This window comes from Lagopus muta, chromosome 1 (genome assembly GCF_023343835.1).
Source record: "Lagopus muta isolate bLagMut1 chromosome 1, bLagMut1 primary, whole genome shotgun sequence".
In the NCBI taxonomy this organism is placed as follows: domain Eukaryota; kingdom Metazoa; phylum Chordata; class Aves; order Galliformes; family Phasianidae; genus Lagopus; species Lagopus muta.
The window spans coordinates 76,453,069-76,465,408 of record NC_064433.1 but is presented as its reverse complement, the minus strand read 5'-3'; the positions used below and the strand labels follow the sequence as shown (position 1 = coordinate 76,465,408).

At 42.9% G+C, this 12,340-nt stretch overlaps 1 protein-coding gene across 3 annotated transcripts in view; it reads left to right on the top strand.

Moving 5' to 3' along the window:
• Positions 1–9,668: 9,668 nt before the first annotated feature.
• LOC125697068 (alpha-2-macroglobulin-like) overlaps positions 9,669–12,340 on the top strand; it is a 37,145-nt gene continuing 34,473 nt past the window's right edge. For 2 of the 3 annotated variants that reach the window (XR_007378663.1, XM_048953667.1), the window contains exon 1: positions 9,669–9,865. Coding sequence is in view for 2 of the 3 variants with exons in the window: in XM_048953667.1 (XP_048809624.1) it covers positions 9,777–9,865 (89 nt within the window). In the remaining variant the exon portion in view is untranslated. The remainder of the gene's footprint in view (positions 9,866–12,340) is intronic. The other variant, XM_048953684.1, reaches the window with a different exon arrangement.

The following is a 12,340-nucleotide window of genomic DNA, read 5'->3' as shown; positions in this document are numbered from 1 at the left end:
TTTAATATTTTGATTACAAGCAACCATTTAATGTGATATGGCATAATTTAAATTGTTTGTGGTCAACGCTTAAGGTTCAATCACTCACTAGGATTTTGTTCTGGTTTAGGATAGGATCTGATTATGGAAGATGTTAACTATTTAAACTCTCTTTGATCTTGTCAGGTGTGCAGTGTCCTCAGACATTTTGTGAACTCTCTTTGGAAGGAGTGTTGTTAGAGGAAATACCTTTACATGGTTAGCACCAGGACTTGGTTTTGAACATGCAGCATTTGAAGCAGTGGTTAAATTATGGTGATACAGACGCCACAACATGTCCTTACTTGCTGCATCCTATGATCAAAAGATACAGACAGAACATGTTCAAATAAAAGAGAGATCTCTTATCAGATCAGCTAGCCTTGTTGAAAGAAGTAGCCAGTCTTTCAAGTCTGAAAAAGAACCAAAATCTTTCAAGCGAATTTCAGATAAATTGTTATGAGCTTAATGACATAAGAATCATAGAATCATAGAATCATAGAATGGCTTGGGTTGGAAGGGACCCCAGGAATCATCAAGTTTCAAGCTCCCTAACACAGGCAAGGCAACCAGCCTCCAGATCTGGTGCTAGATCAGGTTGCCCAGGGTCTCATCCAACCTGGTCTTGAAAACCTCCAGGGATGGAGCATCTGCAGACTCTCTGGGCAACCTGTTCCAGCACCTCATCACTCTCCCTGTAAAGAACTTCCCTCTGACATCCAATCTAAAACTTCCCTTTCTGAGCTTAAAACTATTCCCTATCCTATCCCTTTCCACTCTTACAAAAAGTTGATGCCTTTCCTCTTTATAATCCCCTTTTAAATATCGGAGGGCTGCAATGAGGTCTCCTCAGTGCTCTCTTCTCCAGGCTGAACAAGCCCAGATCCCTCAGCATGTCTTCGTAGGGAGGTGCTCCAGCCCTCTGATCACCTTCATAGTCCTCCTCTGGACCCTCTTCAATAGCTCCACATCTTTCACATACTGGGGGTTCCAGAGCTGGATGCAGTACTCCAGATGGGGCCTCGTGAGGGCAAAGCAGAGGGGGACAATCACCTCCCTGTCCCTGTTGGCCACCCCTCTTCTGATGGAGTCCAGGATACTATTGGCCTTCCAAGCTGCAAGAGCACATTGCTGGCACATGTTCAGCTTGTTATCCACCAGGATGCCCAGGTTCTTCTTCACCAGGCTACTGTCAAGTTCTTCTCCCAGTCTGTATACAGATCTGGGATTACTTCTACCCAAGTGCAAAACCTTGCACTTTGCTGTGTTGAACCTAATTAGGTTCACACAGGCCCACCTATGTACCAGTTAGTTTTCCTGAGCTCAAGGTTGGTTGGTTCTTGTAGAACAAAGTGAGCCATAGACTCAATACTTTAATAGTCTTTAGGTGCTGTGAATGGGGATGCACGTTATAGGACTGTTCTTGTGTTAAAGCAGAAGAAACACACAAGGGAAAACTGTGGAGTCCTTATCACTTATCAACATCATAGGAAGCTAGGATCCACACACTAGGTAGAATTGGCCTAAAATATGACAGACAACATCAAGACATTCCTTTTTGTTTTCATTATCTTCATGTGTAAAGACTTCTCCATCTGTCCTTGCATTCCACAGCAATATTTGGGTCAAAAAGTCTTTGCATGGTGTAGCAGAAATGCTAAGTCATTGCTTGAAAGAGTGATTGAGCACCTGATGGGAAGGCACAGCCAGCCCACAGGGGAGTTCAGGTTCATGCAATGCACCTGAATGACTGGCAGGGTGGAAGGAGTGCTTCTGCATTATAATTAAGAACCATATCTTTAGAAGGGGAAAAGGACTTAGATCAGCAGGATCCTTGGATCCCAGTTGAATCTAAGAATAAGACAAAACTAAGCAGACTAAAATCCAACTGGAGGACCTAGGAACCTCAGATCCTTTAGAAATAAGATCAGTGATAACTCAAAAAATGAAGGAAGTCCAGGATAGACCATTCACTCTAGGAGTGGCCCCCTGTCCACACCACATTACATATAACAGTGTGCCTGTATACAGCTGCTGAATGTGTGGATCTGTTACAATGATTTAGGCAAAAACCATTGGTGAGAATACCAGCTTGGCTCTTGAGATTATGAACATGGGGGCTGAAAGTGTGGTTATTAATTGACCCAGGATTTCTAAACCTGCATTCATTACCGCACATCTGGCCATCAGGCAAAGGCTGTATGCAACTGCGATAAATAATGAGGAAATCCATTCGCTAATTCATTGGATAATGGTAGCATGTAGAATCATGTAGTAAAACAAAAGTGATGCGTGGAATTGGGAATAAAGGAGGCCAGTTAGGATGATACTTCTGAGAGTCCAGACCTGGTTAACTTTTCTGCAGGGATGAGGAACCTCATATTACAAGCTCCTCTCCACCAGTTTGGCACATCAGTGCCCATAGTATACACTTTAGTAGCCTTCGAGGCCATTATCCAGCAGGTCACACAGTCGGTGACTGATCTAGGGGAGATTGAGTGCCTTCGGACCAGGCACAATATCTATAAACGGGAAGGGGCACAGTTCGCTCCCTAACTAAAACCAGGAGACCCACTCCACAGACTTCTCTATCAGCATCCATATGTGTATCCCTAAAACAGATGTTTAATGGTTTAATCTGGACTGGGGTTCAACTTTCAAAAATTGATAGCCATGTCCTCCTTCAGCTCTGGAGGCAGTTGGAGAAAAATCAAAAGTTTAAAAATATCCCCCAAAAGGAAGGGGTGAGAATTATTGAAAAAAGTACCAATGAGAACATGGAACCTGGAAGATTTCCTAGTTTCCAGGAAAAGGAAAAAGCCTCTTCAAGTGACCCAGACCATGCTGCCTGAGTCACCTGAGGAAAAAGAGTTGGTGGTTGCACAATTAATTGTGTGATGGGATTGCCAGGCCCTCCTGCATGTAGGGCCTCCAGACAGGACTGGATGTCCTATGTTGAATTGAAGACTTTTTGATCCCAAAAGAACATAAAGTGAGTTATGGCATTAGTAGACATGGGCACAGAAATGTCAATTTTTTAATGGTGATTCAACAAAATTCCATAGAGATGGTGATGATTAATGGGCTTGGGGAACAGACCATCCCTGTTACACACGCATGGTTGAAGTTGGGGGTTGAGCTTCTCCCACCCACCAGTATAAGATGTCTGTTGTCCCAGTTCTGTAGTATATACTGGGAATAGATATACTATGGGGTCTGACTCTCCAGACAACCATGAGAGAGTTCGGATTAAGAGAGAGATGTATTAGTATCCAGGTAGTGCAGACAATATTAAGAGGCCATGTGAAACATGAGCCTATTCATCTACAAAATCTGTGCTGGAATACTAACACTAAACAGTATAGACTCCTTGGAGGGCAAGAGGAAATCTCCAGAGTGGTGCAGGAACTAGAAAATGTAGGAATCATAAGACCTTCACATAGCCCACATAATATCTCCACATTGCCTGCACAAAAGTCAGACAGCACATAGAGAATGACAGTGGATTACAGAATATTTAATAAGGTCACATTGCCCATTCATACAGCCATATCCAATATTGCCCCCCTGATGGGCACATTGAGTAGGGAGATAGAAAACTACCATTGTGTCCTAGGCTTGGCAAGTATGTTCTTCAGTATTTCCACTCATGAAGAATCACAAGATGAGTTTGCATTTATGTGGGGAGGCAGGCAGTGGAGCTTTCAGGTCATGCTGCAAGGGTATGTACATTCAGCTACATATTGTCATAAATTAGTGGTGTGTGACCTAGCAGATTGTAATAAACTCCACAACCTCAAACAGTATCGCTATACTGATGATATCATGTTGATGTCTGACTCACTGGAGGCGTTGATTACCTGTTTACAAGAGAATGAGTGGGCTATAAATCCACAGAAGGTACAAGGACCAAGCCCGCTGGTGAAATTCCTGGATGTAGGTTGGACAGGAAAGACCAAAGTACTATCCAGTGCAATAATAGATAAGGTTCAGGTGTTCCCAGTCTCTACAGCAGCAAGGCAGCTATGAGAAATTTGGGGTATATTGGGATACTGGCGTTCCTTTATACCCCACAGTGCAGCTGCTGAGGCCTTTATACCAGCTCACAAAGAAAGGCCAAAAATGGGACTGCGGGAAAGTGGAGCAAGAGGCCTTCCAGCAAGGAAAACTAGCTGTTAAACCAGCTCATGTGCTGGGTATGTTCAATCCTACCCTACCAGCTGAACTTGATATATATGTAGCTCAGGATGAGTTTGGTTGGGACCTATCACAGCGCCAAAATTCTGTTTGAACCCCAGTTAGGTTTTGGTCTCAGGCCTGGCATGGAGCAAAAAAGAGGTATACTATGATTGAAAAACAGTTATTGGCTGCCTTCAAAGCATTACAGGCAGTAGAGCCAATAACCCAAACAGCTGAAGTCATAGTTAAGATGACCTTGCCAGTTAAGGGGTGGGTGAAAGATCTGACCCACCTTCCTAAGACGGGATGGCCCAAGCACAGATAGTGGCATGATGGGTCACCTATCTCAGCCTGAGGAATAGTCTGTCTTTGTCACCAAAGAAAGAAAAGCGCCAGAAGATCTTAGGCTCAGTGACGTATCACAGAGATGCACCAGAAGAGACAATAATTTCTCCACTAGAGAGAAGTCCAGTTCAGGAAGGGAAATATCTCATTCCTGAAGATGCCTGGTATATGGATGGGTCCAGCAAGGGTAACCCAAGCAAGTGGAGAGCAGTGGCATGCTATTCCTCCACTAAAACAATCTGGTTTGAAGAGGGGAACGGTCAGAATAGCCAATGGGCGGAACTGTGAGGTGTGTGGATAGTTATGACCAAGAACGTCTGCATGGATAGTTGGGCTGTGTACCAGGGGCTTATTCACAGTGGGCCACCCAGGAATGGGTATTCATATCTGACCAATACCAGGAAGAGATATGTGGTTGGACACATGAAATATCGTTAAACACAGGACTATGCATGTCTACCACCTTTCTGGCCACCAACCTCTACAGTTACCAGGAAATGATGAAGACAAAACCCTGGCATGAGTCTGATGGATTGAGGATTCACCGTTCAAGATCATCTATGTCTGGTTACATCAGAAGCTGTGGCATGCCAGATAAAAGACAATGTGGGCAGCTGCTAAAGCATGGGGGCTGCCCATAAAACTGTCTGATATCATCCAGGCATGCAGAGAATGTGATGCTTTCTCTAAGATGAGACCAAGATCGTTGCCTGAAACAACAGCCCATCTTGACAGAGGACTTGGTCCTCTCCAGCAATAGCAGGTCAATTACAGAGGGCACATCCCTCCATCTGAGAGGGTGAGGTATGCCCTGACCTGCACTGACACAGAAAGTGGACTAATGCAGGCCTATCCAGTGCCAAGACCGAGCCAGGCATATACCATCAAGGCACTCACCAAGTTGGTGGCTGCCTACAGGGCACCACCTGTCACCTCAAGTCATCAAGAGTGACCTAGGAACTCATTTTGCTGGCGCAATTGTACAACACTGGGGGGCAGACATTATTGAACACCATAACAGTATTCTTAAGGCTGCCCTGAGGACAGATTCTCAGTCCCTGCAAGAGATGGACAAAGATTCTATGAAATCCTGTGGGACCTAAATGAAAGACCTGGAAACGACTGACCCAATGTCCTTGAAGATGCTACAGACAACATGGGCCTCCCCATTTAGGATCCAAATCACAGGTACCGATAACTGGGTAAGACCCCAAATTGGCAATGAAAATAATCTTTTGTTCCCTGCCCTTGAGAACCTAGAACCAGGTACCCATAAAATAGAATGCCTTCAAAGGTGCAAGTAGGACCAAAGTGATATGACCTACTTGCATCTTGGAGATTATTGGAGGTTGGGGGTTTGGTAGTCCCCCCTGGTAATAGGTACATGGTCTGCAGACACTGTGGTCAACATTCCAGTTTTCATCACTAAGGGGACTTTAATCATGTCTCTATGGCAAATAAGGACTCCCCTTTGATATCAGACATAGTTATGCAGTATCAGATATTGGGCCAAAGGATATGGTACAGATGGCCAGGACATGTCTCAGTGCAAGGTGAAGTGTTGACCCAGGACAGGAACAAGGCCTGTATCTTGCCATGGAGGGTGGACCTCCCTCTCCTATTATCTCTGAAAAGTCTGTACACTCCCCATGAGACTCTCTCAGTCCTCAGAATCGCTGGGAGGAGAAGCGTGGCATCAAGATGCTCCAGTGTCACTGTATGATCAGTGTGACATCTGGTGGTGGACGATATGGGATTGATGGAACATGAACTGAATCTTCCCTGGCCTAAGCAGCTATGTGTGTCCAGGAGAACTATCCAGTACTGGCCTACAAAGGAACACAAATTTCAACCATGAACCAATCATCTATTGTCATATGCTTTGTCAACCTATGTCGTAACAGGCAGATTGTACAAGTGTTGTAGCGTACTGGATCACCGTAATGGAAAGGGCTTACCTTTAATTTGCTCAGTCATTTGTTCATGCCATGAAGGGGTGGAGTGTAGTAGAAATGAAGGAGTGGAGCCAGGATCCACCCCTTCCCAGCTCTCATTTGAGAGTTGACAGTGGAGGCAAGGGTATCTTGTTGGAGATCCTTGCATACCTGAAGCCTTCTGAGGGTAAGCTGTTTCTTCCCTTTGTCTTTGTTTATGTCTGTAACTCCTCCATTAGAACTTATCTTCTCTTGCTGCAGCCTAAGATTTTGCTACTATGCTATCATTGCTGTATTTTCCATCACCTTACAGCATTACACATGGAATCTTTAATGGAGGTGAACAGAGGAAGGTGAATTGGGGGTTAAAAATAAAGACCAAAGGACTAACAATGGACCTGTCATAATGCTAGAGGAACAATCAATGGCATTGAGGATTTCCAAGTAAGGCTATATTTGTTGGACAATCATTGGGAGTGGATAGGATGATGATTTGGGGAACGTAATTAATGTATAATGCATATGAAAACATAATCTCTTCATGAATGATCAACTGGTGAAGATTCCTTGGAGATTTATCCCACTGCTACTCCAGCACTGCAAATAAGAATACCTACTTAAGGGTAATAAAACTTCCGCTGTTCAGTTTCTTGAAATTGTTTTTTTTTTCATTTATTGTTTCAATAACACGAGGATAGTAAATAGATTAGTGAAAGAAGGATCACAGTGGGCAGGTCCTCTACTGAATGCCTGTTTTTGATGGTTCTGGATAAATGTTAGTTTTATGTGTTCATCCTCAAAGCATACTTTACATGTGCCCATTCTGCTCGTTGTTGATTCAATTTTCAATGTCTTGAATGAAAAGAGAGAAAACTTGGGGTGAGTTGTGTCTTCAACAGATACCCAGGACACTATCGCTTTGAAAACTGCAGCTTTACGTAAGTTATTTACTGGAAAAGACAGTTACTCAACCAATTTATCAGTATTTCCATCTTTAACTGATAATCTGCTAGATCTTTTGATTTCTGTGAGTATGTGTGTTCATCCCTTCTCTGTGTGACATTTTTATAATACTTTTACTCAATACTGACTGCTTCTAGCTTGCTTTCCTAACTTTTGTGGTTTACCAGAGGTGTTGAAATGTAGAATAAACAAGGGAGACTGACTGCTTTTTTGAACACCATTGAATCATGAGAACAGCTTTTCTATATTGTGAGAACAGCCTTCCACATAACTTGAGTGGATAGAAGCTGAAGGAGAGGAGGCTTGCGTAAGTGTAAGCTCCAGAACTAAATGCTGAGGCTGTGGAAATTGTGAAGTCAAGACACAATCAAATAGGTGTTCTGTTCTTGAGGATAAGATGACAAAATAGATGCCTCAGCTCAATGTAACATCAGTGGGAACTGGTTTGGGCTACCCCCCTTTAAAAGGTTGGAAATTCACAGTGAAGATGATTACTAGTTGACCAATCCCATGGCTGTCAGCCTTTCACCATGTATTTAGAGCACATGCTCAGGGGGGTGGAATAGTACGTTAATTATTTCTCAGAATTCAGCCTGTTTTCTTGAAATGTAATGAATACATATATTTATGCCTTTTAAATAAGTTGTCATTTCTTTGTTGTGCATGTTCAGTGTAGTGATTTCCCCATGCACTCAGAGCTGTAATAAGGGGAATACCTGCTTGATGTAGCTCTCTGGTGAGTCAGATTACTTTGCAATTTTTCTTGGCTTCACCATTCTCAAACTTCCTTTCATTCTCAGACATTTCTGCTGGTCCTTTGCACTGCTCTTCTCTGTAGTTTTCTGATTACTACATCATAATCAAGACACTACATAGTTAATATTCAGTCTTAACATTCACTCTTTTACGAAGGGCTGCCTATGCTGTTAGGATCTTATAAGCCCCTTTGCAAAGATCACAGAATCCCTGCCAATAATGTAGCTCCATGTAATCACGTTCAATGTGATTTGTGCTAAAGTATTTTCTCTCCTGGATCACTCGTACACAACACAACTTAGGGGTTATAAATCTCTAAAAAGAGCACAACCCAATCCTTTCACTGCACAGACACTGTATGAGAAACTGAAGCCCCACAGCTACAATTTTGTAGTCTTCTGTGGAATGCTGCAAATATCCAATGTACTCAGTCTACCCAGGGAGTTCTGCAAGATTAGGCTGAATATTTCATTTTAGCGACAAGCTGGAACTTAGCAAACTCTTTTCTTACTAAATAGAACTTCTTCATAAGTTGCTGATACAAGTTCCAGCTTGTTTCTTAGTGGAAAACTTTGCAGTTTTTTTAGGTAATTGGAAACCTCTGTGTCCTTGTATTTAAATAGGTTTAAATATATCCAGCACTGGTACTAAAGAATGGCTACCTTCCAACATTCCAACTTATGTCTTAGAGACGTTTTTGATCCACCATTTTATGGTAACAGTGCTGCAACCAAAGATCCACATATGAGTGAGTTAAGAGAGCAGTGCTATTTCTGGGAGACTTTTGTTATGGATGCAACTTCCTGCAGCACAGCTCTGAATCTGGCTAAGGGTAAGAGGAGAATACCTGGAACACCTGGAATGTTTCCACCCTTGACCAGATGGCCCCACAGCAGGTAACACACAATGCTGGAAGATGATGACCACGATGGGGAGGCAAGGATGTGTCCCAGTAGAACTGACTGATCTTTATGTACATTCAAAGAACTTACTTCCACACCCAGACACCCTCTCATTTCATTAAACAGGTTAATTGTGTAATCTATAGCAGTCCTGTTAGGTGATTTTTTCAGCAAACTACTACTATAATGTTAATATAATACATGCATTGTCTTTTTCTGAGGGTTTCCTTTTGTTCCTAACATACCTATAAATCTGTTTTTTGCAACATATGACATTACCCCTCATCAGAATTCTGGAACTGCATGCTGCCCTCAGGAAGTAACATTGTATTGAATGCAGTTAATTTCCCCAAGACCGAATTCCTGATGGATTGAAGAATTCTGAATATGAATGGTTCAAAACTTTCCAATTCAAATACTTTCCAATAAATGCCCTTCCCCCACTTTGAATGTCTCTAGCCAAATACTGTACCTCTGTTTCAGCTTCTCCTTGCAGCTCTCACATTTCTGCATGTGCCCTGGCCCCCAGCCCTTATCTCCTCCAGCCCATGGGCTGTTTACAGAGAATGGTTATAAAGAGGCTGACCCAGCAGAGAGTGGAGAGGAAATACAGAGTGCAGGAAAACAACAGCGCCAGACCAGTCTGGTTGTTTGCTTGAGTCACTGCGTCCTGCTGAGCATGATGAGGAAGAACTGGCTCTTCAACAAGCCTGTTATCTTTCTCCTTTTCTTCCTCTTCCCTGGAAATATCTCTCACACTGCAGAACCGTAAGCTACACACATGGAAGAGGGAGGGAGGGAGGGAGGTCATAGCGTTTCTTTTTGCAGTCACTTTTCTTTCTTTCATTCTTCAAACAGTTGTGACAATTTCTTCCACTTCTGCCCTGCTTCCCATTATTAGCCCATCGCTGACTCTCCTGAAAAACTCTGCCAGTGTTCCATTTTCTTGCTACAGCCTTCAGCTAGTCCAGCACTGTATCATCACAACACCTCTGCCTAAATGCATAACTAGAAATCTTCAGGTGGCTCAGCTTTTGTGAACATGCATGTACTTACCTTTCTTGTAGTATCCTTGTTTTGATCACTGAGTCATTGTTCCCTGTTCCTATTCCTGTTTTTTGGTTTTTGTTTTTGTTTAGTTTTGTTTTTTTTTCTAACAGATTTATTCCCTTTCTTGTGTTTCTTTCAAAATAGTTTGTTTCCCTTGGCAGCATCAGACATGCTTGTTCTCAAAGAGAATCTGTGACCTAGATTCTCTTTCACCACCATTGAGCCAGGCACTGGCACTCTCCCTGGTGTGTCCACCCCAGTGCTCTGCAGACAAGCAGAATGGCTGCAGTGTCCACCCTGCTTAGGGCCCCAAGCAGAAGGTATACCTGAGTGTGCCCATCATGAGCTCACCTACTGAGAGGCTTATTCCACAGTCCCAGGTCCAGGCAAAGCCGTCTCATTCTTCAGACCTTGCTGCTATCATTGTGCTTATTACTGTGCTCGCAAAAGCGCAGTTTTCTGCTGTGAGAAATAGGAGCAAGGGGATAAACCAGTTTGAAAAGAGAATGGGGAGGTGTGGTTCTGAATCTGGTCTCATGATGCCTGCTAGAGATTTCATGACCACAAGCAGTGGTAGATCTAGCATAATGTGCAGTGCTTTGCTTACTGTGTACTCAGAGGTGAAGTGGTATCAGGCTAAAATTAGTTTTGACTTTTGACTCATACTGTGCCATCAGTGTCTCATTCACCTTCTCTATTTCACTGGTTCTAGAGATGATCAGCCAGCCAAGTCTTTCTGGGGTCATATAGAGCTCTCTGATCTCCCCACAGTAATCTCTTGTTATTTCTGCCTGGGATCAGGTAGAAAAGGCATGGATCCATACTGTTCAGTCCTCCCATGAGCAACATGTTGCTCTTACTCCCTTACCTGAGCACCATTTTGGGAGGAGAGAAGAAGGAAAGGTTGAGAGAGATGGGATAAGGAGAGGTGTGAAGTTTTCCAAGTCAAAACAAAATGAAGCTTCCAACTAAGGTACATTTTGCCTGAGGAGACAGCTTCTTTGAACAGCAACAATTGCTGTTCTTTCTGCTTCAGGTGCGGCCAGCTGCAAAAGAAAGGCAAATAAGTTTCAGATTGGATACTGGAAAAAAAAACTTATCACATTAATGCAGCATTGAAAATGACTCTCCCAGAGATACAGTGGAAATTCCTTCTGTGAAGGTCTATGTAACATTCATTTTCCAAGAGAGAAGTTGATCTTAAGACATCCAGAGGTTTTTTCAACTAAAAAATTTACAATGCTGTTATACACTAACAGTGGGATTTTTTTCCTTCTCTGGCTTCCTTCTGGAAGAATTCAAGTGGAGGCATTGTTTGCCTATTCTAGTATGTGGTTGTGCATGTAAACTATTTTACAATGAACTTCTTATGCTTGATAATATAGTGGATGTAGTCAAAAATGCTAGCTGGTGATGGTATTAGAATTGATAGATGTGAATTGGGACTTATAGAGCTAATTAAATTCATTTGTTTCTTTTGTTGAAAGTCTGATCTTGGAAATAGCTGAGAGTTTATGCATTTTAAGCTTTTATTACTTATACTGCCTTCTCTATATAGATAAACTCAGCATTTTTTAGTCAATCCCTTACTCTGAGGTCTCCTATCCCTTCTTGTTGCCTGCTTCTGATGGAGTCACTGCATCTGTTTTCAGAATACTGAGCTGCTGCTTCTGCTGCTGAGGCTGATGATGTCTCTGCTGGTAGCCTAGAAGCATTCTGTTCTGGAATATCTACACACGGACTTGGACACTTAAGCCATTTAAGGATTTCATAGTATTTTAATTCATCCATACATTTCCACCAGCATGTCCAAAACAGCCCAAGGGAGGTTTATAAGCAGTGAATTTCATAAACTTGCTCCAGTGACAGTGAAGACAGTGTGTTTAGGGGAGCATTCAGCACATTAGCCAAAATTTCCGTGAAACAGTGAACAGGAATGAAGCCAAAATTCCGAATGAAGCCAAAATTCCCTATGAAGTAGGTCAAGCTGTCCCCTCAGTAGACTGGACACTGCATGCAGATTGCCAGTGCCACTGACAGGAAGCAGGGGAAATGAGATTAGAGGAAGCACAGGGTGAAGCTGTGGTGAGAAGGCTGTGAAAGAAAGAGATGGAGAAAGCACCTGGGTAATTTTTAATGGGCTGCACCTCACTGGACATGCAAGCAGGGCTCCAGTTATCAAGCTCAGTTGTA